Here is a 27708-nt window from a genome sequence, read left to right on the forward strand (position 1 = left end):
TTGGTCCCCCTTTTGCTGTCAAAACAGTCCCATCTAGCATTAACAACATTACCTTCTTCAGTAATGAACTGTTAGATCGGACCCCACAGACCAGCCTTCGCTCCACACGTTTATCAGTGAGCCTTGACCGCCAATGACCCTGTCGTCGGTTCACCACTGTCCCTTCCTTGGACCACTTTTAATAGAACACTGACCACTGCAGACCAGGAACAACCCACAAAAGCTGCAGTTTTGGAGATACACTGACCCAGTCGTCTAGACATCACAATTTGGGCCTCGTCAAACTCACTCAAATCCTTACACTTGCCCATTTTTCCTGCTTCTAACACATCAACTTTGAGGACACAATGTTCACTTGCTGCCTAATAAATCCCACCCACTAACAGGTACCATGATGAAGAGATGATCAACACAAGAGTAAGGATACTTAATAATCCATATCTCTCTCTCCACATCACCCCTCCTCTCTTGCTGTTGAGATAAACATGATCCTGAGGCACCAGGGACCATTGTTCCTGCACTTCTCCTCTCCTCGGATCTGACCGCTTCGTCCCAGCCTACCTCTGGATGGTGTTATCTTTGATTGGAGGCCACTCGGTGCAGCTGGGGTTGGTTTTTCATTAACAGGTTGGGAATCCATGAAATTACAGAGTAAGACAGGAGCTCTGAGGATGGATTTGGACTGTAGTTCATTAGGGACAATCATGGAGTAAAAATTCGGCTCAGATACTGCAGCACATGAACCATGGACTGAGAAACATTTATTATCATTGCAGTCTGCAAGAAATGTGAAAAGAAAATGAGTGAATGAACATCACAGTGAACCTTCATCTCAGTATTTGGAGCCAAAACAGTAGTGTCTACACCAGTATAACAGTCCAAAGAACCATGTCAACACAGATCTTCTTTAACCGGCTGGTACTGGAATTTTCGTGCCAGGAAGTTTTGGCACATGGCGGAGATTCTGTACGGACAACCACTGGTATCTAGAGGTCCAAGTGCCTCTCAATAATTATTAAGAGAGTGTTGAATTGTTAGCACAGAATAAATCCTTTTCAGAGATTACATTTTCCGGATGTCATGAAAGCTGGTTGTGAGAAAAGATGCACAAATGGCCTACAAAAACCCAACGATGACCGAGGAGTTGGCAAACATGACAAAGAAGGCGTTTTATTTGGAAATTTACTAATGCATTTTAAATTCACTCTTATTCATATTAAACACAGTCAATAATTCACCAAAGTTACAGAAAAGAAGCCTTAATTAAACTATATTCTGTACTGAATTGTATGACTTTATTTTTACTAGGTATTTTAACCAGCAGATTAGTTTCATAGAACTAGTTTCATAGTTAAAGCAATAAAAATCAAACAAAAAAATCAACAAAATACTTCATAATACCAGTAGAAATGTAATATTAGTTCCTTCACAAAAATACTGCAAGCAAAATGAAAAAAAAAAAAAAAAAAATACAAATTATCTTGAAATGTGTTCTTTATTTACCGTTTATTTCACAACATATAATTGAGATTATGGAGAATACACTTTTTAACCAAAAAAAGTATGACCAGTATGACATCATATGAATGTATAATGTTTTCAGAATGTTGTGTGTGCACTACCATAATGTTAATTCCACTGATTTCACTGCGTGTGCAGAAAAGCAAAACTTCCCTCATTATCTGTACATAGAACGGATTGCATAGCAATAAAGCCTTTAGAAGTCCAGGCAATGATTCTTGATCACATTGTGCGCTAAGGGATTAAGAAAACGTGGCAGCACATCATTTTTAATAGATGTTTATCCTAGACTGAGTCCGACATCTGCTCTGGTTCAGCTCGTTATATGCATTATTCTATGGAACAGTAGTGCTGTGAAGGGTTCGGGGGGGGGAGGGGGGTATGGTTGGGGCATTATAGACCTAATTCAAGGGCCTCGATCTCTTTTAGCAGCTGTGCCTCCTTCTGCATCTTCTCCAGCTGTGAGAAAAACAAAATCATTTTAAAAAATCATGTTAGATACGGTCTTATGCATTTGCCATGATCATGATTCTCTGATTTCATATACACCATGACATATGATCAATACCGAAAGCATAATGTTTGAAGATGCTGTACATACAGTACATACATATGGATACAAACAAATCGAGTTTTATGTAACAAAATAATAGAGTGGAATAAATAAAATGCATAATTATGTACCTGATTTTTCTGCATTTGTTTGCCAGCTGCTTGTTGCTCCTTTAACTCTTCAATAGCCTTCAGTTTCTGAACCAGATATACAGAATAAGATTAGCTTCCTCCGAATTTACCATTTTAAAGAAAGTCTGAAGTAACAGCCCCAAAAAAATATATACAGTTTTCCTACTTGCAACCTACTTGACTACTTTCCTACTTGCAATGAAGCAGACAACAATGCTAGTTTAGCACCTCAAAAGACATTGCTTGTCTCAGTAAGATCACTAATATTCAAACAGATTTATAAAATAGCTGCAATGAATGTTCTGACCCTAACGTTTGGGTTACTCGTCAGCTTGGGTTGAGCAGACCGGGAACAGCCCACAAGAGCTGCTGTTTTGGAGATGCTCTTTTGGAGATGCTCTGACCCAGACGTCTAGTGACCCAGACATCACAATTTGGTCCTTGTTAAACTCGTTCAAATCCTTACACTTGCCCATTTTTCCTGCTTCTAACACATCAACTTTGATGACAAAATGTTCACCTGCTGAACATTTTGGCACGACTCGTCCAGAGAAAAAGCTGTTGTGTACTTAATCAACTGAGTCAGTGTCAGGGTAAAGTAACAGATAAGATAGGCCAATTGATGGAAGGTTTGTGAAGAAAATTTAATGCTCCCTGGTAAAAGTATTATTACTGTATTTTTTACATGAATGCAGTAGTTTCTTTGAATAAATGGTGTGGCTGCTGTATTTTGTAGTTTATTTTGATACACTTAAGGTATTTGGTATTTTATAGTCATTATTATAATTGTTTTATTATCTTATGCCTGGTCGGTGTAAATGGCCCCTTAATCCCAGACCTCAGAATGCCTAACCTACCTTTTTCAAGTTCTTAATCTTTTTGTCAGTTTCAGGGTCTCCATCTGTAGATGTTACAGGATTCTCCCTGGTGGGTGGAGGCTCTGAAGTTGGAGCAGGAACTTCAGATTTATTTTCCTGTAATGACAAAAACATCTAAATATGTCAAGAAGAATTTGTGAAAAATCTGAAAATCAGGCCTGCACAGTAGAGTTATACACAAAAAAAAAAAAAAAAATACTGGACCACCTGTCTTCCCCAGCCATGTGTGGTTCTTTCCCAAACTCTCAAGCATTACATTTTCCCGTCACTTGAAGTAGAACCAAAACCGTTTCAGCATGACAATACCGCTGTGTGGAGTGAAATATCTTGTGGCTGAATGAAAAATATCAACAACCACACTGTAAAATCTAGTGGAACATCTACCCAGAAGAGTGGAGGTTATTATAACTGCAAGTGGGGAATGGAATGTTCAAAAAGCACATACGAAACCTATGGTTAGGTGTCCACAAACGTTTGTCCACACAGTGTACACATGATATAAAGGAAACTAAAGGGCTTATTTCTAGCCTAATAGTATTTTCAAAACAAATATTATTTTAAGTCAAGTTTTTTGATCATTTCGTTTGTTAACTGGTCGACCGAGGTACATCAGTGGCTAAAGTTCATTAAGTAAAATTTTTAAAAACACAAATACAATTTTCAAATGATTACATTACAAAGGTCCAGAAACCATAGCACACCTGCTTAGCTGCTTTTTTTGCCTCTCGCTTCTTCTGGTTTTTCAGAGCTGCCTTGGACATCTGCTTGTCTCCAGCACCAGGCTTCATGTTCTGTGGTGGTTCCTCTTCATGCTAGCAGAACGAGAGACTTTGATTACACACTCACTCTCCTACTAATTTCATTTGCTAGCACCTCGTAACTATTCAACATCTTCAGACAGGGAGGTGTTTGAGGGAAGCGCTACTATGCTATACTGGTACAATGATCTCATTAAATATAGAGATACATACAGAGCACATATGAGCAAAATGGACTCTCAGTGACGATAAAATATATACATAATACATGTACATAGAGTATAGGGGACTCAAACAAGGATATGGACACAGTACAGATATACAGAGTATAACGGACTCTCAGAGGGATACATACAGAGCACAGAGAACTCTCAGGAGTTCATATAGAGAGTATAGCAAACTCTCACATGGATTCACAAATAGCATAGAGGAAAACACACTGTATTTACAAAGTATAGGGAGCTCTTACAAGCATATACACGCACAGTATAGTAGACTTTTGTGAGGATATATACAGAGTATAGTGGACTCATGAAAATATATACAAAGTTTTGTGGACTCTCAGCAAATCATCTAGAACAGTGGTTCCCAACCCCCGAGCCGCGGACCGGCACCGGTCCGTGGGTCAATTGGTACCGTGCCGCACAGAAAGAATACATTACTTACATTATTTCTGTTTTATTTATTATCTGATTCTGAACGATGTTTTATTTTGAAAAATTACCGGATTCTCTCCGCCACATCTGTCTATGACTCACTCTTGATGCATGTCATGATGCCTCGGTCACATGTCTTACCTCCATCCGCTACCTTCTTAAAGGGGCTGCTCCGGCCGCTAACACATAATACATTACTGCTAAATTCAAACCCCCAAGCGAGCAAAATAAACAAACACCACCACAGTGGATTTACGTTTATTACTAGATTTATAAAATACCAGTTTTTATGGGCGTATCATTTTATTTTGTTGTATTTATCCGCCACACCTTAAAGTCCGGTCTGTAAAAATATTGTCTGACATTAAACCGGTCCGTGGAGCAAACAATTTTGGGGACCACTGATATAGAGCATATCGCAGACTTTCCTGAGAATACACACAATAATGGATTCTAATGAATATAACACTGATAATACAGAGTATAATGGACTGTAATGAGGAGATTCAGTACATGGCATTCAGTTCAGTACACGTGTACCAAATGCAATCCTTTTTCCGTGTTATATAGTTAATATCCGAGTTTCCTCACGAACGTATTAAGTGGAAAACTGCAAGTTTGTGTCACAGTTTTTATTATTATAATTATTATTATTAAACTTGAAAGCATAAACAACAATGCCAGGGGTGTACTGAAGAAACTAGAGTTAGCGCAGTGTCACTTTAACTACTCACTCCGTACAGGAATTGCGATTTGAAACGAAAAAAAACCCGAAACCGCTGCCCCTTTCTGTCATCACCAACATTTTTACGATAATATCATAGAATTCCACGTATCGAGGGAGTGAATAAATAAAGACATTTGTTTAAAGGTATGCTGAAATAAGTAGAACAGTTTAGATCATATCTTTAAAATTATTTTATATTAAATGTAAAACACTAACATACACATCTTTATTACACAAATAGGGTGTAACAAATGTAAACTATTTTATAAAATTTTCATTTATTACTTTCTATCTAATCAATTGAATTTGTGCTAACAATAGAATTTTATATATAAAATATTATAAAAGTATTATTTGATACATTATTTAACCAAGCAGGCATTTTATTTAAAATAGTAAAAAAAAAAAAAAATGTAACTATTGAACAATATTAACACACAAATGTTGATAATAATAAACTGCTTCAATAAAAAATGACCAGCAATTTTAGGTTTTGAATTTCTTCCCCGTAACGTACCGAAATTGAACCCAAAAACGAGGTACGTACCGAACCGTGAATTTTGTGTACCGTTACACCCCTAACAAACACAGAATTGTGCACTCTAATGAGCAGATACTCCACCCACCATAATATTTCAACAACAACAGATAAAGTAAATAACCCTGACTTTTACATATTAGGACACTGGTTTTAAATTGATTAAATATTATAACAATCTGAACAGGTTTTGATTATAATTAGGATACAAACTCACCAGTTTGAGGCTGCTGCTCTCGGGTTTGTTGCGCAGGGCAGGAGGTCTGTAGGCCTGCGCAGGCTTGGCTTCAATGCTGCAGAGTTCACCTGAAGCTGCCTGGTACTTCACCGCCTTCTCTGGGAATGTTCCAGGTAAGAACGGTTGCCAGACCACTTCCCAGAGTTCTTTCCCTGCTGGTGTCTCCTGCTTGTACAGAACTGTGCCAGTGTAGTGCCAGATCTTAAATCCGTTACTGACCCTGAGCCTGGGTGAGCAAGTGGCTGTAACAATGTGCTCTCCATCAGGACACCAGGAGAAGAACGTGGTGTCTGCAGCCTGTGGTTTGGACACTTGCTTGTACTTCTTCACGTCCCACACCTCCATCTGACCCCTTAAGTTTCCGAAACCAGCCAGGACCAGGATGTGGCCTTGAGGGCTGTAAAAAGCAGCGTTACGTGGACCTGTGCCAAAGTCAAAAACCGGCTCGCACTTCAGGTTATACACTGTGACTTTGGCAGGCATGAAGCCATAAACGACACAAAATTCTGAAGAGTTGGGGTTCCAGGTCACATCGTAAATAGGGCCGTTCTTTGCTGTTCAGGAAAAAAGAAACAAAATTGGACATAATATCAGAAACAAAAAAGTACAAAGAACATTTCATCCATCAATAATACATTATTAATTGCACTGACTGTGATATTGTCCTAACAGAATAACATTTTTTAACATGAACATATGTATATTTATTATAGAATTTGTCTTTAATAAATGTACTTTACTTAATACTTTATTTCTTAAATATGCTGTGCATTATTTTGGTACAGAGGTCATCAAATTCTTTACTCAATTTCCTAACAAAAAAAATGTGAGGTTGAAACTGCACATTCGTAACTCTATTTAAAAAAGGGCAGCAACAACTAATTGATAAAATATTCGATAATGACATTAGTTGACAACGAACGCCGTTATTGATTAGTTGGGCTGCTCAAGTTACATGACACAAGACAACACAGCCGCTTGTGAATGGCGGAGAAAACAGGGTCAACCGGCAGCAGGAAAAAGTGTGCGCCCCAAGTCACGGATGAAGGCGAAACACGGAATAAAGTGCTATTGTGTAAACTGTTTGTAACTTGGGGAGGTCGCACTCGATCTGTTCTCTCGTGACCCGCGAGCATCAGGTTGCAAATAACAGCAGCAGTAAACGATTCAATTCTTACTCACTTTTGTTGTTTTCAGCGAATGATTATGCATTTATACACCAAAAGCTTTCTGCGTTTCTCCGTCAATTCTCTTTTTGTAGCATTTCTTTACTACAACAGTAGCATTAGAATAGTAGTAACAGTAGTAGACTTATTTATATATTCTAGATACTTATGTCTTCAAAACAAAACAAAATATCTGAATATTTTTTTAAACAAAAATTTTAAACAATGTTGTATTATATTTTATATAGATTTTTTAAGCATGGTTGTCAACTTGCCATTTGCATTTATCATTAAAAACAATACAAATGTTGATTTATACAAATTGCGTCAATTTGCATACAGAAATGCTGGGGTTGCATGGGGGAATTTGTTCAAGGAGAAATCCCTCATGCCCTCCTTAACAAGCAGCCACTATATGCTTTAAAATGTCCAAATTAAAGATAGTTAAACTCAATATGTGGCTTTAGCATTTTTTTTAGTACACTGTTATACCCAAATAGACAGAATTTGGGTTTTATATACTTATATAAATTATAAGCAAAACATCTCATTTTTCTTAGGGATAAATGTCAATGGTTTGATAAGAATTTAGACGAACTACTTGAAGCTGGTCTGATGCCAAGTAATCTTAAGACTTTACAAGCAACAGAAACATAATTTAATGTAGAAAGAACTTTTTTGATTTCAGTGTAATACAGTATAAAAGTAAAAAAACAAGTAATTTTTTTTGTCAGGAAAAGGGCTGAGAGAATCGTAAAAAAAAACGTTTTTATGGACACTGTACATTTGTACAGGACACTTACGAAGTTGGACCACTGCACTGTCCCCGTTTGTTGCGAGATAGTGTAAAGTCTGCTCTCCGTAGTATGACGCGCCGGTTTTATCCACCTCCGTGCTGGCTGTGACTAGAACCGCACTGGCTACGGGTGAGGGAATAAATCAGAGCATCACTAATAAACCTTGACACACAATTCAAACATATCAGCTTTAACCATTTTTTATATTTCTACGTTTCAAAGTCAATACACATTCAAATACCTTTTTTGTTCCATAACATGGTCACACGGTCAGCCTTGAAAAAGCTTTTGTTGGCCAGAGCCGATGTAGGGCCGCTGAAATTAGGGTACTGATAAAGCCGGACAAAAGAGGGGGCACCCTTGCTTCCAGGAACGTACACAGCAACCTTGTGTAAGGCAAAAAAACAAAACAATTTAAGCGGTAAGCTATACACAAAAATGGGCACATGACAATGAATGGGGCTTTTCTGAAGAAAAGGATTCCAAAAATCTGTTCAGAAGACAACCATATTATTAAAGTACATTTATAACATTTACTATTACAAATCTTCTAATCTTACAATTATCACATTTATGCAACTCAGAAGTTACAAGTTAAAGACTTTGATAAAGAGCCAAGTGTGAACTCATAACCTCACAATCTTAAGCACATTTTTTCTCCTTCATTTGGTCATCTGCAACCCAGCCATTAGGGAGGCACAAGCCAGTGCATTCTTAGTGCCGGTCCCAAGCCCGGGTAAATGGGGAGGGTTGCGTTAGGAAGGGCATCCAGCGTAAAACACGTGCCAAATCAAATATGCGGATCACAAATGAGAATTTCATACCGGATCGGTCGAGGCCCGGGTTAACAACGACCGCCACAGGTATCGTTAGCCGACAGGGTACCGGTGGAAATTGGGCTACTGTTGGCCGAAGGAGGAGAAGGAGAGGAGGAAGACGTCTACAGAGACGGCAGGGAAAGGAGCAGTGTAGGAGAGTGGAGGTTCGGGTTGGTACTTTAAATGTTGGTACTATGACGGGTAAAGGGAGAGAGGTAGCTGATATGATGGAGAGGAGAAAGGTAGATATGTTGTGTGTTCAGGAGACCAAGTGGAAAGGGAGTAAGGCCAGGAACATTGGAGGTGGGTTTAAACTGTTTTATCATGGTGTGGATGGAAAGAGAAATGGTGTAGGGGTGATTCTGAAGGAAGAGTACAGTAAGAGTGTAGTGGAGGTGAAGAGAGTTTCTGATAGGGTGATGATCGTGAAGGTGGAAGTTGAAGGATGATGATAAATGTCATCAGTGCCTATGCTCCACAAGTTGGCTGTGAGATGGAGGAGAAGGAAAGATTCTGGAGTGAATTAGATGAAGTGGTAGATGGTGTACCTAGGAAAGAACGGTTAGTGATTGGGGCGGACTTTAATGGGCATGTGGGTGAAGGGAACAGAGGTGATGAGGAGGTGATGGGTAGGTATGGTTTTAAGGAGAGGAATGTGGAAGGGCAGATGGTGGTAGATTTTGCTAAAAGGATGGAAATGGCAGTGGTGAACACTTATTTTAAAAAGAAGGAGGATCATAGGGTGACGATAAGAGTGGAGGAAGGTGCACACAGGTGGACTATGTGCTATGCAGGAGATGCAACCTGAAGGAGATTGGCGACTGTAAGGTGTTGGCAGGGGACAGTGTAGCTAGACAGCATAGGATGGTGGTCTGTAGGATGGTTTTGGAGGCGAGGATGAAGAGGAGGAGAGTGAGGACTGAAAGAAGAATAAGATGGTGGAAACTGAAGGAGGAAGAGTGTAGTGTGAGGTTCAGGGAAGAGGTCAGAGAGAGGCTCAGTGGTGTTAAGGAGGTGTTGGATGATTGGGCAACTACTGCAGGAGTGATGAGGGAGGCAGCTAGAAAAGTACTTGGTGTGACATCTGGAAATAGAAAGGAAGACAAGGAGACGTGGTGGTGGAATGAGGAAGTGCAGGAGAGCATAAGGAGAAAGAGGTTGGCAAAACAGAAGTGGGATAGACAGAGTGATGAGAAAAGTAGGCAGGAGTACAAGGAGATGCGGCAGCAGGTTAAGAGGATGTGGCGAAAGCCAAGGAAAAGGCATATGAGGAGCTGTATGAGAGGTTGGACACTAAGGAAGGAGAAAAGGATTTGTACCGATTGGCCAGGCAGAGGGACCGAGCTGGAAAGGATGTACTGCAAGTTAGAGCAGTAAAGGATGGAGAGGAAATGTGTTGACTAGTGAGGAGAGTGTGTTGAGAAGGTGGAGGGAGTATTTTGAGCAGCTGATGAATGAGGAAAATCAGAGAGAGAAGGTTGGATGATGTGGAGATGGTGAAGCAGGATGTAGATAAGATTAGTAAGGAGGAAGTGAGAGCAGCGATTAAGAGGATGAAGAGTGGAAAGTCGGTTGGACCAGATGACATACCGGTGGAAGCGTGGAGATGTTTAGGAGAGATGGCAGTGGGGTTTTGACCAGATTGTTTAACAGGATTTTGGAAGGTGAGAAGATGCCTGAGGAATGGAGAAAGAGTGTGCTGGTACCGATCTTTAAGCATAAAGGAGATGTGCAGACCTGCAGTAACTACAGGGGTATTAAGTTGATCAGTCACACCATGAAGTTATGGGAAAGAGTAGTGGAAGCCAGGCTGAGAGAAGAGGTGACCATCTGTGAGCAACAGTATGGTTTCATGCCGAGGAAGAGCACCACAGATGCCATATTTGCTTTGAGAATGTTGATGGAGAAGTATAGAGAAGGACAGAAGGAATTGCATTGTGTATTTGTGGATTTAGAGAAGGCGTCGACAGGGTGCCAAGAGAGGAGTTGTGGTACTGTATGAGGAAGTCAGGTGTGTCGGAGAAGTATGTAAGGGTGGTGCAGGACATGTATGAGGACAGTGTGACGGCAGTGAAGTGTGCAGTAGGTACGACAGACTGGTTTAGAGTGAAGGTTGGACTGCATCAAGGATCGGCCCTGAGCCCTTTCCTGTTTGCAGTGGTGATGGACAGGTTGACGGACGAGGTCAGACAGGAGTCTCCTGGACTATGATGTTTGCGGATGATATTGTGATTTGTTGTGAGAGTAGGGAGCAGGTTGAGAAGAGCCTGGAGAGGTGGAGATATGCACTGGAGAGAAGGGGAATGAAACTCAGTAGGAGTAAGACAGAGTACATGTGTGTGAATGAGAGGGAGGGCAGTGGAGTGGTGCGGTTGCAGGAGAAGAGCTTCAGAAGGTGGAGGAATTCAGGTACCTGGGTTCAACAGTGCAAAGTAATGGAGAGTGTGTTAGAGAAGTGAAGAAAAGAGTGCAGGCAGGGTGGAGTGGGTGGAGAAGAGTGACAGGAGTGATTTGTGATAGTAGGGTATCTGCAAAATTGAAAGGGAAAGTTTATAGGACTGTGGTGAGACCTGCGATGTTGTATGGTTTAGAGACAGTGGCATTGAGTAAAAGACAGGAGGTGGAGCTGGAGGTAGCAGAGCTAAAGATGTTGAGGTTTTCGTTGGGAGTGACGAGGATGGATAAGATTAGAAATGAGTTTATTAGAGGGACAGCGCATGTAGGATGTTTTGGTGACAAGGTGAGGGAGGCGAGATTGAGATGGTTTGGACATGTGCAGAGGAGGGACATAAATTATATTGGTAGAAGAATGCTGAGGATGGAGCCACCAGGTAGAAGGAAAAGAGGAAGGCCAAAAAGGAGGTTCATGGATGTGGTGAGGGAAGACATGCAGGTAGTTGGTGTAAAAGAGGCAGATGTAGAGGACAGGGTGGTGTGGAGACGGATGATCCGCTGTGGCAACCCCTAATGGGAGCAGCCGAAAGAAGAAGAAGAAGATTTGGTCATCTGCCATCACAAGGCAAAATAACACAAGCAGAGGATGGGCTCTCTACCCTCTTCTACATACATGAGCTCAGACACCTCCGAGACTTCCCACCGAAAATGAATCCGCACCTTCTTACCAAATCAAAATTTAGCATTTCAACCACGCTTAAAGAATAAAGGCTTTTTTGCAATACCTTGCTTGGCTGGTTTCCTGGTGACAGAGCAAAGTCCGATACCTTCTGAAGATGAAGTTTGTTAGCAATGGTTTCTGCACGCAAGCAAAACACAGTTGTTTACAGACACACCTCAATTTTATTCATATCATATTCCATTTTTATAGACCTGAAACAAATGTTCAGCTGCAGTATGTTTTTGTTGTAATAAAAAAAAAAAAAGCCTTACCGAAGTTATTATTCTCAAAGAAATGAAGCTCATTATTCACACATCTCACTGCGATGCTTTCATCATCCGACCAACTCGGACACCTTAAAAAACAGGAACACGGATTGTATCAATTCATAAAGGTATGCATGCTTTGGACTATATTGTTAGATTATATAGACTTACAGTTTGGAGTTTATAATATAACATCTGGCAGATTTCTTTATCTAGGGTGACTTACAAATATCTCATTTGAAAAGTTAAAAGAGGTAAGGGCTTAGCTCAAGGGCCCAGCAGAGCCAATATGCATTTATCGTATCAAGTCTGATTATATGCACCCAGATTTGTATTGTTTTTTATGCTAGTATGCTAGTGCAGAGGTCCCCAACCACCAAGTGTTGACCCAGGACTTGGCCATGAAAGAGTTGCTTCAAGGTTGTAAGAACGCTCTGAGTAAAATGTGTATAGGTATGACATTATATTATTAATTGTGCATTTTTGCCACTGTCCAAATTTACATATGGCATGATCTAAGGTTGGAGCGTACTTGCTGATAACCGATTAATCAACCTATAGTTTTTAAAATGGATACTGGATTTAAAAAAAAACGTAATACTCCCTGTAAAAAAAACTAAACTTTAATACAGAAATAAAATATACAAAAAAGTACTAAATCATGGAATAAAGGATATAATTTTCAATATTAATCAATAAATACAATTATATAATTATTAAATTATAAATAATTAATATGATATAGCGCTCTCCGTGCAGCACAAAGTCTCGTGTCAGTGACTCGCCTCTAGAGGCCGCTCTTGTAACGACAGCAAAAAAAAAAAAAACCATTGGTATGGATTTTTGGCGGCAGCCGATATTCAATCAATTACCCATTAATCAGCAAAACCGATTAATCAGTCGACCTCTAATATGCACATATACAATACACGCAACCCCCTCTGCCTTATTCCCACCCCCAAACAAACTCCCAATATTTTCAAAACAAAACTGGTCTGTGGTTTAAAAAATGTTGAGGAACCTTGTCCTAGTTAGGCAGGACATGTACTTGTTCTTCACATGTCTAAGCACAAGAAGGATTTTTAACACTGCATTTGTTAAAATAAAAAATAAAAAAATTCATGCTTTCCATGACATGTATTTGTTTGTTTTAAACTTCAGGGTCAATATACTACATGTCACAGATAGAAATATATTAATTGTATTTCATGCATGTGCACTGATGTATGCACACATTGCCAGAACTGATTCATTCACTAAAAATTCATGTAATAAATGTGACTTGCTGTTATTGTATTCGTAACTCACCATCCCTCTGCTTTTTTCTGGTAAAACGCTTTGATGCAGCCACCTGTTTGCAGATCCCACAGCTGAAGGTTAGCGTCACCCTGAGGATTATCTTGTGATTCTGAAACATTGCAGATATGCGGCGCATTCATACTAATTGTTATTTAAAGAAACAGAGAAACACGCAGCAAAATGTATTCTAAAAATATTTCCATCAATAATACTTCCATGATTCATCTATCACAGCATTGAGCAACAAAAGGGCATGAATTACATTCCTTATAAATAGGGATGCAAAACTCTGGGAATTTTCAAGACTGGAAACTTTCCATTGGAATGAATGGGAATAAAGAGGGAGTTTAATAAATTGCAGATTAGCCTAGAACAGGGAATTTAAATGTAGTTTTAAAAAAATCTTACAGGATAATCTTTGGTTAAAACAACCAGATTTGATGCAATTTTAGTTGAAATTCTTCCCTGCACATTCATCAATCACATGCACACAGCACACTTACTGCAGGGTTATTGAGGCCACACCCCCTACATGTACTGTACATTCCTCTATAATATAACAGATCATTTCTTTTATCCTGCACACAAAATAATAAAAATAATGGTCCATTTTTGGCGAGTATTCACGTAAATTATATAAATATCACATATATTTATGTTTAAAACTTGCTTGTGCTGTGTGGATGGTATTTTGCTACAAAATTATACTAACAATTAAATCAAGGCCAAAGAAGTAATTTTTTTAATCCATATTAGTTTGCATACATGTCATCTTATGACCAAACAAAATGTTTATATTTAATACAGTTTATATACATGTTCCCAAATTTCTAATATATTCCCATAAATACCTGGTAAATTTCCAACTTGGAATATTTTCAAAATAACCCAGATTATGTTCACATAAAAAGTATATAGTTTCATAATGTTTGGAAGGTTTAGAACTTATAAACCAAAGATGCAGCCCAAAACCTGATCCTATGTGTAGGTGATCTTTCTTCATGAAGCTCAGTAAATGTGTTAATAACATCATATTACACATATTCCATTACATGCCTCCAGTGCAGTCTTTAGCATACTTACTGGTGTACTGCTTCCATGTCACCAGGACTTTGTTAAGAGGAGAAAATTCCAGCATGGTGGTTTTCGGTAGATCAAAAGACTTCACCAATTCTCCATTTGCCACTTTAATCACGCTGACCCTGAAAAATAGTAATAACAATAATTAAAAAAACATTTCATGCAGCCAGAATCCTTTAGAAACCTTCTCATATAAGTGTGATTTGAGCGAATAAATATAATAATAATCTTAATTTTATATATTACATTAAAGAGTTACATCTCAAAGCGCTTTCCAAGCATAAAAGAAGACATTTGTAATAAAAAAGATTAATGATTAAATAATAATAATAAAACACAGATACATTAGAAAAAAAAATTAAATTAAATCACATGAAAGCTATCCTGAAAAAATAAGCAAGATCAATGCAAATTTAGATCTTTCATTCATTCATTTTGTTCTTTATATTGAAATAGATAACAGCTGGTGATTCCAGAATTGTGTAACAGTTCAAATTCTGGATTACTGATCAAAATTACTGGAGCTTTAAGACCACCTAAGGACCAAGATTCCTTTGTTGAACAATTAAGCAAGACATTTAACCAGATCTCCAGATGTGCTGTATCATGGCTGCCCCTATGGTTTGACACCAAAAAGATTTCAGCAGTCCAGATGTTTTAAGACAGCTGTTATATATTTTTTTAGCAGGTCCCAAGTTTCCATCCAGTGGGAGGTGCCTGAAAGAGCACATCTAGGATCTGATCAGGAGCCATCAACGTCATGTGTGTGTGTTTATAGAAATATTTATACTTACTTCTGTCCATTGCACCATCCAAACAAAGTGCCATCCCTGCTGAAGGTCACATATTTGCTCGGTCGTTCATCTCTGAAGCAAAGAAATGATCAAGAAAAGGTCAAACAGCGTTTGAGGCATCTTGTATAACTTTCTGCTCATAGAAATGGAAAAAGTCTCACCGCTGAAAAGTTGGATTTTCCTCAAAGTTCGGTGGTCCTCGGAAAAGAAGTGTTCCATCTGACCCACGAACTGTTATTACAACAGACACATCATTACAGTGTGTAATTCAGCAGTCAACGTGGGAGCAGAGCCCCGTGTCTGTGTTCCTCAGACAGAAATCCAGCTCCAGTTTATAGTTAACATATCATTCACCACCAATTCCTGACACGTTTCACTTCACTTGAGATGCGTGTGCGTGACAAACCCAAAACCGCACCTTCAGGATCCGTGTAATAATACCTTGAAATGAATTCTTACCTGCTAAGTGCGGTGTGAGAGGCGCCATGTTGAACCGGAAGTAGTCGCGGAAAGAAGTGCCCACGTGACCGTGTCGTGTAAAATGTACAAATATAATCCGATAATTTAATAATGTTAGAAATTGGATTTTGGTCCGTGTATCTTCTGCTCGTTCAATTTTCGTTTAAGAAAGATTATATGAAAAATAAAAAAGGACCGACTTTTATATTTTTCTAATAATCCAGAAGTAATTTTTCCGTTTCTTCGTGGATGCACTGAAAAAAAACCCCAAATGAAAACTACAACAAAAAAGATTATTGATTTTGTGTTTCTGATTGCAGAACTGCCAAGCAATACGTCACAACAGTTTCAGACAGGTGAAGTGGGCGGAGCTTATAGTCTACGTATCAATGTGTGTGTGTGTGTGTGTGTGTGTGTGTGTGTGTGTGTGTGTGTGTGTATATATATATATATATATATATATATATATATATATATATATATATATATATATATATATATATATATAGTACAGACCAGACCAAAAGTTTGGACACACCTTCTCATTCAAAGAGTTTTCTTTATTTTCATGAAAATTGTAGAGTCACACTGAAGGCATCAAAACTATGAATTAACACATGTGGAATTATATACATAACAAAAAAGTGAACTGAAAATATGTCATAGTGTAGGTTCTTCAAAGTAGGCATCAAGAGAATGCCAAGAGTGTGCAAAGCAGTAATCTAAGCAAAAGGTGGCTAATTTGAAGAACCTACAATATGACATATTTTCAGTTGTTTCACATTTTTTTGTTATGTATATAATTCCACATGTGTTAATTCATAGTTTTGATGCCTTCAGTGTGACTCTACAATTTTCATAGTCATGAAAATAAAGAAAACTCTTTGAATGAGAAGGTGTGTCCAAACTTTTGGTCTGTACTGTGTATATATATATATATCAGTGTTGGGCAGTCAGGGCCAGTAAATCCTTCTCTGCTGGCCTAAACACCAGAAGCACTGACCTACATTTACAAATAAATTCTAATATTTGTTCTATGAAATTGTATTAATTTATACCCAACAGTTTATTCTCCTTATTTCGTAGCATTTCTCTTGGCTGCACTGCTTCCAGTACGTGTATGTGGATGTTAGATTTTTTGTCCAATCAGATTTCAGCCTCTATGTGCTGCCATGTCAATCTAATCTGCCCAGGGCCTTCAAGGTCTGTTCTGCTGGCCTTTTTACCACAGTCTCCTTGAAAAAAAGCTCTGTTTTTATAACCAATCAGATTTCATTTTCGCCTCACAGGGCAGCTAGCTCCTCTGATTGGTTGGTCAGAGGGAAACTGTTACAGCCAATGTCGACTGGCAAAATGTGTCTGTAGCTCTGCACACATGAATACATCTGAGTTAGACTTTTTTTACACCTACGGAGGAAGAGAAATTGATTTGGTCTCGGACTATACTTAAAAATACATTTTCTAGAAAAGCTAGACATTGTGAGGAGAGCCAACCCCTGAAGCTAGCTAGCTTGTCTCAGCCCAGGAAAGGGTTTGTTCACCACTTCCAGAACAGTGAATACAAGCGGTACCATGGGATTACAGCCTCTTAACTGGGTTTCTTGTTTTAGTAAAATAGTCTTCACCCTCCATATGTGAAATGCCTCTCTCGCTCTCTGTAATGCCACGTGCTTTTATATTGCGTTTTTGTATAGTATTGATGGTTTCTATAATTGCAACATGATAGTGGTGGTATTAAGGGGTGGATTACATTGTGCGGTGTATGGTCTGAGCACTGACCAGTGGATCTTCCACTTCTCCAACCTCTACAACAATGCTGGCAGCACTTGTGCGTCTGTATTTTAAAGCAGCTTCTGCAACTGACACACAGCACGAAGACTCAACTCTTTGATCGACCCTTGCGAGGCCTGTTCCGAGTGAAACCCGTCTTGGAAAACCTTTGTATGACCCTGGCCACTGTACTGTAACTAATTTTTTCGCGGTGTTACTGATCTTCTAATAAACTAGGCCATCTTTACCATGAGGTGCCATGTTGAACATCCAGTGGTCAGTATGATAGAATTGTACTCAAATCACCACATTCTAACTGCTCTAATACAAGATACACACATATGATCCTGTCGAGCAGACGAAAACATAAACATGATTATTTGGACATGTGGCTTTGCATGGTTTAACAACGTACAGCTGTTATCACTTAGGGTGTACTCACTTTTTTGCCAGCTATTTTGACAATAATGGCAGTATGTTGAGTTATTTTCAGTGGACAGTAAATCTATCTATCTATCTATCTATCTATCTATCTATCTATCTATCTATCTATCTATCTATCTATCTATCTATCTATCTATCTATCTATCTATCTATCTATCTATCTATCTATCTATCTATCTATCTATCTATCTATCTATCTATCTATCTATCTATCTATCTATCTATCTATCTATCTATCTATCTATCTATCTATCTATCTATCTATGCCTCTCTGTCTGTCTGTCTGTCTGTCTCCAACACTGCAACCCTGGTCAAAATAGAGGTTGCTACAGATGAATGGATGCATGATTATTCTTTATTTTGTAATGTTACTGTCTTGATGAAATATGCCATTATATTATGATGTCCTCAAATATATTTTTAATTTATATATATATTTATATATATATATATATATATATATATATATATATATATATATATATATATATATATATATAAATTAAAAATGATAGCAACTATTCAGTGATCGTGTGTGAACTCGACCTCACGGTTCAGGGTTCAGATCAGGGTTCAGCTGAGGGGCGTCACCCCCGCCGCCGCCGCGTCAATCAGTCTGGATTCGCCACGACGGCGGAATCGAGGCGGGTGGGCGGAGTCACCCTTTTGCCTACGTTCCACATTTGAATCAGCAGGCGGTGTCATTAGTGTGCGTACGTGTCTCCGTACGGGTTAATGGGCGGAGTCTTTCCCTGTCTACGTTTGCGCGTATGGGTGCGTAAGCGTGGCGTTTCAGAGTGGACGTAAGCGCACAGAGGTTTCGAGGGCGGAGTCTGGGTTTGTGCGTACGTAGACATCTTTCGGAGTACGACCGAGAGCCAGCGACCCTTTTTCCTTTTCCCTCAAGTCTGAACGATTTGTTTTATGATTTTTCTTATTTAATTGTTCCACAAATTTATTTTAAATTACTGTAAACATGGTGGCGAAACAGAGGATACGCATGGCGAACGAGAAGCACAGCAAAAACATCACACAACGAGGGAATGTGGCCAAATCATCAGTAGGTTGAAGCTTCAGCATCTGATCATTCATTTTACTCGATGAAAAGCTGCTGGTTGATACCAATTATTAATCATAATTAATGATTTATTTGTTATATTTTGTGATGGTGTGTGTGTATCTTGATATGTACCTGATCAGTAAATTGTTGGCTCAAGCCAAAACACCATCACTTCTTATATGGATATTTTACAATGAAGTATTGCAGCTACACTCTGATCACTTCCGGTCATCAAGATAAACAACACTAATGTGTGTGTGTGTATATATATATTTATAAATAATTACATTTCTTTTTCCTCTTTCAGAGAGGCACACAAGACGAAAAAGCGGCAGTAGGACCCTGGCTCCTTGCGTTATTCGTCTTTGTAGTGTGTGGATCAGGTTAGTTTTCACATACACTCACATTTCTCAAAGTCTATACGACCCTTTATGTCCTAATAAGCACAGTTTGGCTTTCCTTTACAAATGAGAGTCGTGCTGTTGAGGGCCAAGTCCACTCAACCCCCCACACACACACACACACACACACACACAAATACTGACATACACACACACACACACACACACACACACCTTGTCAACATGGTCATCATGGTTGTCGTCTATCAACAAACCTTGATTTTTGTCAAATGTCTATAGAAATGTCAATCAAGAATTCAATAATCCGTTCCACTAAATGATCACACAAACAAAAAGCTTGCATTCGAGCATTTATCATCTGAAAAAAACAGAAAATCATTCTTCTGAATGTTAATGCTGATTCAGAATCCTACCACGGATCAGATCAGTCTTTGCATGTAAGCCGTAAAAAACACTGATGCAATCGGTAATAATAAAGCAACACCTCTAAGAAACACGCTCTGCATGGTAGTAAACGCCCAGCCAGAGTATTCAATTGTAGCATGGATACGATTTCTACTGAAACTTACTTTCTTGAAAATTGCTTGTATTACAAATCTATAATCAGTTGTATAAAACTCCAGATCTCATTGGAATCCTAGTACAGTTTGCACGTATATTGTATATTAAAGCTGCTACATTTGTTTCTAATGTACAATTAGATATGAGATTGAGCTCGAATTTAGAAATTCTTACGTTTAAGAAAAATTGCCAAAAAGTACAAAATTTTTGGTATGCTTTTCAACCATAGACAGTTCAGTTTGCACTGAAATGCTTTTAACACCTGGTCTGTGGTAAAAAAAATAAAATTAATAAAAATTCACAGTACAATTAGTGATGGGTAAAAGTTTCAGGATCTGATGTGGCTGAAATCTTTCACCTCAATCTATTAAAACAGTCTAAACTCTCACAACTGAAGTATGCAAATAAAAAACTTAACAATTTGCAAATTTTGCATGTACAGCATACACACTCATGAAACCTTTTATACTGTAGGTATACAAAATGAACAAATAGCTTAAAAATTGTATAAATGAATCTAAAGAATCTCAGTTCACTCTTTTATACCTTCTTTTTCCTTCCAGCCATTTTCCAGATCATTCAGAGCATCCGAATGGGGATGTAAGGAGACAAACGGACCACTGCCACCATCATTAAAATCAACATCTCTCAACAATCCTCTTTTCTCTTTTCCAACTCTGCTGGCAAGAATGAAGATTAACTCTCAGCTCTTCATGTCTTATTTAAAATCTCTATAGCCATTACCACAATACTGAGCTCATGTGCCTTACAGGAGTGGTGGAGGAATGAAAAATGTAAGAACAGCTAAGCCATATCTTACCAAACATTCCAGTGCGACGAACACTGCTGCTGGCACACCGTTATTATTACCGCAAACCTTTCTGCTGCTGATTGTTTCAACAGTGATTCCGCAGACAGCTGTTCTTTCTTCCCCTGAAGGACTGTTCTTATACACCATGACATGTTTTAACTCGGATGGGTGCCAAAATATCAGGTCTCAATTTAGGTCAGAGTAACTTGCTGTAAGTATAGAGATTTGTCCTGAACTGCAATACAGTGATGTTGGTTATGTGGCGTGATGCACCTTTTTATGCATTCCTGCAAGCGTTTTTTTGCTGTTTAGGACTAAATTTTTTTGTTGTTTTTTTTGTCAGCTGAAGTAAATGAAGGTCTTTGAGGTCAGGTTTATGCATTGGGCAGCAGCAATTTGTAAAATTATGTATTTTTCTTTTTTTTTTTTGCTTTCCACACGAATGATCTTTAACAATAAAACAGTTAAATAAATGAGCTTTGTTTATTTTTTTTCTTTCGCAAATTGATTTGTGCTCCTGTCAGTCAAACACAAATGACATGTACCACTTCACCACAGTGTCAGAGGTAACAAAACAGTCACAGTTCAGCCGTAACACACCGAAAACAATGAAAATGAATACGCAAATTAAAATCCTTCTGGCTGAAAAATCACTTAACAAGCAGCAGTCACCTGAGGGGAAAACGTAGTTACTTAAATAACATTACCATTAACTTCTCATTAGCATTTCTGCTATAATTAGCATCAAGCTGCTTCATCTACTAACATACACTAAGGTTTCTGAGGTAAAGTTTGGATTTTTCCTCAATGTTTCCTGACTAATTTTCCTGTCAGTAATGCTAGCATATCTGGGACATACAGGAACACCAGGAATTAAATCATACACTGTCAGTCAATTATTCAGTGAATCTTTTTGTAAGTAAACATTCACTAAACAATTTTTTTACACAAATTAGAGCGTCTGCCAAATGCCATAGATGTTTCAGACATTCCAAAACATAAAATATTATAAGCAGCATAATTTCACAAAGTGTTATTCAAAAGACTTCAACACTTCAATTTTTCTTTGGGCTACAGAATTTACTTATAAATTAAACTCCATTTTATTAGGAACACCTGTACCCCCTGCTTATTAATGCTGTTTTCGGACAGTCATGTGTCAGCAGGACAATGCAGATAAGTTAATGTTCATATCAAGCGTATGTGATCTCTGTGACTTTAATTGTGACATTTTAGAAATGGCTGATCTTGAATTGTGCACACACAACACACTATAGTTTACACTGAATGGAGCAAAAACAAAAAACATCTGGTATGTCACAGGCTTGCAGGCTAAAACACCTTGTTAATGAGAGAGATCAGAAGAGAATGACCAAAGTGGTCTGAGCTGACACAAAGTCAACAGTAACCAAAATTAAAAATCCTGTATGAGCATTAACTGAAGCTCTTGATCTGTATCTGTGTGATGTTTCACATTGTTCTGATGTTACATGATTGGCTAACTGCATACATTACCAGGGGCAAAGGCGATCCAAATAAAGTAAACAGTGAGTGTATATATACATTATACAGTGTATAAATTTTCCTATGAGGTAAATTTGAGCCAGTTTGTCAAAATAAGCCCAAAAATGAAGAGTTAATTAGCTTAATTTCATTGTTCAATATTATTTTTCATTTCAAGTATTTCTTAGTATAAATATGGTTAGATATATAGGAGTAATCTGTACCTGGTCTCGCCAGATAAAAGCTTGTTTTACTTACAAATCCTTTGGCAGAGAACAGAGCTCCTTATGGGACACAATCACTGCTGGTTACTGCTGATTACTAATTGCTTACTCGGCCATTAAAATAGCTGTTTTTGCCCTTAGAGATTTCTCTAGGCAAAATACTTGTTTACATACACAAGATTTTAAGATGCTAGCAATTAGCAAACTAGTGAAAAAACATAGGTAAATTATCTTGTATGAATGGACCTTTCTAAATCGATTGAAGGAAAATTTTGGCTTTTCTATATAAAGAATCCAAATTTCCATTTACACACAGGATTCTAAAATTTTCTAATTATTACACATAATAGCATTTTGTTTTTTATTTATTTTGTTTTCACATGACTTTTTAAAAATTTGTAATGAATAAATAAACCTCGACGAATTAGTATGCTACTTGACACCTTTTCCACTGGTTTTATACACATTTATTTTAAACATGGAATAAATTACAGAAATTGCCAGAAACATCCAAATTTGGACATAATACTCTGACAAAATAGATATTTTCAACACCACATGATGGTGATGTAACAGATTGATTGAGGTGAGCTGTTAAAACCCTGGATCCCAAGATATTTTCTGCTGTTTCTCCGTCTCCTCATAACAGATTATTTCATCTCCGACTTTAAAGTCAATAACCTTGTCCAAAGACAGACCGCACTCCATGCCAGTCTTAACAACTTGAACATCGTCTTTATGATGTTTTAGTGCAGTCAAAGCCCCTTCCCAAACAACCTCTTTTCCTCGAATGAGTCGAAATTTCAACTTCTTGTCCAGTTGACCCTTCTGGATTCGGCAGCCGGCCACTGGGACTTTCTTTTTCCCTATAGTCACATCAAAAGTGGCCAGAACAGAGGCTTCTCCTATTATATTCTCCTCAGTTGTCGGGTGCAATTTACTGCTAAGCTCTTCTTTCAGGTCGTCTATCAGGTGGTAGATGACACGATGCATCTTTAAGGGAATACCTTTTTTGGTAGCAATGTCTTGTATTGACTTATTAGCTCCAATGTTGAAACCATATATTGTTCCTGAGAAAGTCTCTGCCAGGTTAATGTCATTTTCTGAGATGTCCCCAACACCAAAGTGCACTATATTTAATGCACATTGTTCCTCTGCATCATAACTTTCAAGGATGTTTAAAAGGGCCTCCACTGAACCATCAACATCCCCTTTGACAATGAGATTCAGACTGACATTCTCAGCCTCTGTCTTCTCACTAGGCCTGTAGGCTACTTGGTGCTTGTTGGCCTTGTAGCGAGCGACTTTCTTCTGCCTCCAGTTGAGATGCGCCAGTCTCTCCCTCTCTTTCTGATAGCCCTCTTGGTGTTGCTTCTGTTTGGCCTCAATGGCTTGCTGATCCTCCTTTAGTTTGTTCTGTTCTTCCATGTATGCACGCCACTCCACAACCTCCCGAGCCCGCTGCTCAGACTCCACCTCCAGAATTTCTTCACCTGCGGAAGGTAGTTCCTTCCAGCCAACAATCTCCACAGGAATGCCAGGCCTAGCGGTTGTCAAAGTACAGCCGTTCTCATCAAACAGTAAGCGCACTTTAGCCCAGGTCTTGCCTGCCACAAGTATGCAACCCTTCTTTAGAGTGCCCCGTTTGATTATTGTCATGGTTACAGGTCCTTTGCCCTTGCTTGTATGGCTTTCGATGACGGTCCCTTCTACAAAACCTTTAGGGTCGGCTTTTAGTTCTAGCATCTCAGCAAGTGCAACTGTGGCTTCAGCCAGCTCCATTAGATTCTCCCCTTTTAAAGCAGATACATGGATAGCCTGGACATCTCCTCCAAACTCTTCACATACAACATCATGGGCCAGCAAAGCCTGTTTTACTTTCTGGGGCTCTGCATGAGGCTTATCACATTTATTTACTGCTAAGATGATTGGCACTTTGGCTTTCTTGGCATGCTGTATGGACTCAATGGTCTGCTTCATTACTCCATCATCAGCTGCAACCACCAGAATAATAATGTCAGTAACCGAGGCTCCACGAGCTCTCATAGCAGAAAATGCTGCATGTCCAGGGGTGTCCAGAAACGTAATCAGTTCACCAGAAGGAAGCTGGACTAGAAACGCTCCAGTGTGTTGAGTGATTCCTCCAGCCTCTTGTACAGCAATCTGGCTCTTCCTTAGGCTGTCTAGCAGTGTGGTCTTCCCATGATCCACATGCCCCATAATAGTTACTACTGGAGGTCTAGCCACTAAATGAGCAGGATCTGGTGGTGGTTGTCTCTGAATGTCTTTGTTTTCTCTCACTTCATTTGCCTCTATCTTGGCCCATTTATACTTCATCCCAGACCTCTTTATAGCCTCTTTTAGCCACTTCTCCTCTAATACAGTGTCTTCTTCCAGCTCATAGATATCTATAGCTGTGTTTAGTAGAGCCTCGTATACATGATCAATGTCTTTGTTCATAGCCTCGGCAAGTTGCGCCACAGTCATAGACTGTTTGATCTCCACTTCTTGCTTCTCCAGTTTCTCTAATTTCACTGGCTTCAGGATAAACTTCTTACCTTTGCCATGTACTCTATCCTAGACAAAAACAACACAATTTTAATTATAGATTAAATACATACTTTCTAACTGTTTCCATTCCATAATAGTAATTGCAAAGTTGTCGCATTACCGGTTTAGCAGCCAGATATCGTACATGATGGGAAGTGTACAGTGGAACATCAAGACAATGGGCTGATACAGCCCTCCCAAACAGGACGGCACACCTCTTAATCATGGCACTGATGGAAAAAAAAATACTCAGTTACCTCAAGTAAAAATGTATGAAATAGGTTTATAAATTAGGATTAATCAGAATAATATGCTTTGTGACAAGATTTTGACATCTTAAGGATACAGAAACAAACCTTAGGTGACTAGGACACAGCATGCCAATTAATGTGATTGCTTCAATTTCTCATGACTTTCTGTTTTTACATTTGTAGTTATGATTATTGATCTATAAAACTAGACAGGAGTGCTATAAATATTTTGTGGTGCAAGCTCTTGCACTGAAAACATTGTAAAAATGCCTGACTCGTGTCAGCCTGCATAGATATTTTTTTATGTTAAAGTAAACCTGTAATTATGAGCACTTCCTCCATAATCGGGCTTGGGTGCAGACTTAGCTATTTGGGCCAATTGTGAGCCAACCTTTTTTTCCAGAATAGTACTAAACATTGCGCTGTGCTGAAACGGATTGATACATTTTGTATCAATACTAGGGGTGTAACATACACTTATTCGCACCAAACAGTTTCGGTACAGGGCTTTCGGTTGGGTACACATGTGCAATTCTTTTTACGTGCGAAATAATTAAAATTCCCTCACGAACATATTAAGTGGCAGACCGGAAAGATTTTGGTTTTTGCGCATGCCATCTCCTGTCATCGCCAATGTTTTTTTATGACAGTCTGGCAATATGGATTCTTTTGCGTTTTATGTACAGCTTCAAAAGTTTTTCTTAAAAGGAGAAACTATTCCACATATCGAGGAAGTGAATAAATGAAGGATGGAATGAATGAAGACTTTCGTTAAAGTATGCTGAAATAAGCAGAACAGTTGGGTAGACCATATCTGTTGAAAATAAAATATTAAATGTAAAACACACACAAACACAGATATATTTACACATCTGTGTTACCCAAATGGGGTCTAACAAATGTAAACTATTTTATTTAAATCTATTTAATAATTTACATTTTAATCGACTACTCAAATTAATCAATATAATAAATGTATTCCGTTAATTTTATTTATTCTATTTTATTTTTATATATATAATATATGCATTTTTTTTTATAAGCAGGCATTTTATTTAAAATTGTTTTAAAAAATATAAACTGTTGATGTTCACAAATGTTAATAATAAAAAAAAACTGCATTAATGAAAAACAACAAGCAATTTTATGTTTTGCATTTTTTCCCTTAACTGTACCGAAATTGAACCGAACCCTGAAATAAAAACTGAGGTACGTACCGAACTGTAAATTTGTGTACCGTTACACCCCAAATTTAATACTACTTCTCCCAAAATATGTTCTTAATTTTTATGTATATTTTTAGATACTTTAAACCTCCTAAGTGATCTAAGATTTCCAGACCTGTGCCAAACAGACATATGGATGTCACAGTGTCTCGATCCTAATGTCCAGTGTCAGATCAGTACACACTACACTGCTGTAAAGGTCTACAAGATGAAGTGGAATCCAAATAGTGCTGATATGAAATACTTATCAATGCTTCTGTCATTTAAAAATCCCAACACAATATCCTTAAACACGAACTCCAAAAGCAAGTTTGCTTTTACATGCACCAATCAGGCATAACATTATGACTGGTGAAGTTAATAACATTGATGATCTCCTTATCATGGTACCTGTTAGTGGGTGGGATTTATTAGTCAGCAGGTGAACATTTTCTTCTCAAAGTTGATGTGTTAGAAGCAGGAAAAATGGGCAAGTGTAATTATTTGAGCGAGTTTGACGAGGGCCAAATTGTGATGTCTAGACATCTGGGTCAGAGCATCTCCAAAACTGCAGCTCTTGTGGGATGTTCCTGGTCTGCAGTGGTCAGTGTCTATCAAAAGTGGTCCAAGAAAGGAACATTGGTGAATCTGTAACAGGGTCATGGGTGGTCAAGGTTTATTGATGCACGTGAGGAGAGAAGGCTGGTCCAACAGACGAGCTTCTGTAGATCAAACTGCTGAAGAAGTTAAAGTTGTTGATGTTCGACGGGTCAGAACTGTTTTGGCAGCAAAGGGGGACCAGCTCAGTATTAAGCAGGTGCTCATAATGTTATACCTCATCAGTGTATATCTGAAATGATTCTTATTTTAATTAAATGTTCTATCAGGATAGATACATAGATCACGTGCATTCCTTCTCAGTATCCAACACGTATAAAATGCACCACACATCAAATAACTCTATCAATCACTAATATATACACTACCACCCTTTAATACAGCAGATCGCAACGTGTAACAAATACAGCATATTCAAGCATAAACCAATTGACTTTGAATACGTACCGTGCAAAAGCTTCCGGCTTGCTTTAAGACTTCCTGTGACGCACATGACATCACTTCCGTTGAGAGCAGCCCGTTCCTGTAGAGCTGTCAAAGTAGAGGTGTGTGTTG

General features: G+C 38.5%; 3 protein-coding genes across 5 annotated transcripts; 1 reads left to right on the forward strand and 2 right to left on the reverse strand.

Moving 5' to 3' along the window:
* Window positions 1–1476: 1476 nt before the first annotated feature.
* eif2a (eukaryotic translation initiation factor 2A) lies at window positions 1477–15942 on the reverse strand. The gene is made up of 14 exons (XM_046865331.1): window positions 15795–15942; window positions 15497–15566; window positions 15336–15407; window positions 14545–14663; window positions 13471–13570; window positions 12169–12251; window positions 11961–12034; window positions 8205–8349; window positions 7970–8086; window positions 5980–6554; window positions 3785–3895; window positions 3063–3179; window positions 2206–2271; window positions 1477–1980 (listed from the first exon to the last, which is right to left on the reverse strand). The coding sequence occupies exons 1-14, from the start codon at window positions 15820–15822 to the stop codon at window positions 1915–1917; spliced, it is 1743 nt and encodes a 580-aa protein (XP_046721287.1). The 5' UTR covers window positions 15823–15942; the 3' UTR covers window positions 1477–1914.
* Window positions 15943–18805: 2863 nt separating this feature from the next.
* On the forward strand, window positions 18806–21278 carry serp1 (stress-associated endoplasmic reticulum protein 1). The gene is made up of 3 exons (XM_046864360.1): window positions 18806–19068; window positions 19376–19451; window positions 20555–21278. The coding sequence occupies exons 1-3, from the start codon at window positions 18985–18987 to the stop codon at window positions 20593–20595; spliced, it is 201 nt and encodes a 66-aa protein (XP_046720316.1). The 5' UTR covers window positions 18806–18984; the 3' UTR covers window positions 20596–21278.
* Window positions 21279–22981: 1703 nt separating this feature from the next.
* On the reverse strand, window positions 22982–27705 carry mtif2 (mitochondrial translational initiation factor 2). Of its 3 annotated transcripts, none has more exons than XM_046864356.1 (3): window positions 27601–27705; window positions 25201–25309; window positions 22982–25106 (listed from the first exon to the last, which is right to left on the reverse strand). In XM_046864356.1, exons 2-3 carry the CDS (start codon window positions 25303–25305, stop codon window positions 23124–23126), a joined length of 2088 nt encoding a protein of 695 aa, XP_046720312.1. In that variant the 5' UTR covers window positions 25306–25309; window positions 27601–27705; the 3' UTR covers window positions 22982–23123. The 3 variants fall into 3 exon arrangements, with proteins under 3 accessions (XP_046720312.1, XP_046720314.1, XP_046720313.1); XM_046864358.1 differs by having other exon boundaries at window positions 22982–25101; window positions 27601–27615; XM_046864357.1 differs by lacking the exon at window positions 27601–27705 and adding an exon at window positions 26947–26965.
* Window positions 27706–27708: the final 3 nt, after the last annotated feature.

Source organism: Silurus meridionalis, chromosome 13 (genome assembly GCF_014805685.1).
Source record: "Silurus meridionalis isolate SWU-2019-XX chromosome 13, ASM1480568v1, whole genome shotgun sequence".
NCBI lineage: Eukaryota > Metazoa > Chordata > Actinopteri > Siluriformes > Siluridae > Silurus > Silurus meridionalis.

Coding starts and splice junctions, on each gene's coding strand:
- eif2a (XM_046865331.1), bottom strand. CDS start 15,822: ATGGCGCCTCTCACACCGCACTTAGCAG. Junction 8,350..11,960: donor CAGGAAACCAGCCAAGCAAG/GTATTGCAAAAA, acceptor GCCTTACACAAG/GTTGCTGTGTACGTTCCTGG. Junction 3,180..3,784: donor CAAAAAAAGCAGCTAAGCAG/GTGTGCTATGGT, acceptor TTGTCATTACAG/GAAAATAAATCTGAAGTTCC.
- serp1 (XM_046864360.1), top strand. CDS start 18,985: ATGGTGGCGAAACAGAGGATACGCATGGCGAACGAGAAGCACAGCAAA. Junction 19,069..19,375: donor GGAATGTGGCCAAATCATCA/GTAGGTTGAAGC, acceptor TTCCTCTTTCAG/AGAGGCACACAAGACGAAAA. Junction 19,452..20,554: donor CTTTGTAGTGTGTGGATCAG/GTTAGTTTTCAC, acceptor TTTTCCTTCCAG/CCATTTTCCAGATCATTCAG.
- mtif2 (XM_046864356.1), bottom strand. CDS start 25,305: ATGATTAAGAGGTGTGCCGTCCTGTTTGGGAGGGCTGTATCAGCCCAT. Junction 25,107..25,200: donor GATATCTGGCTGCTAAACCG/GTAATGCGACAA, acceptor GTTTTTGTCTAG/GATAGAGTACATGGCAAAGG.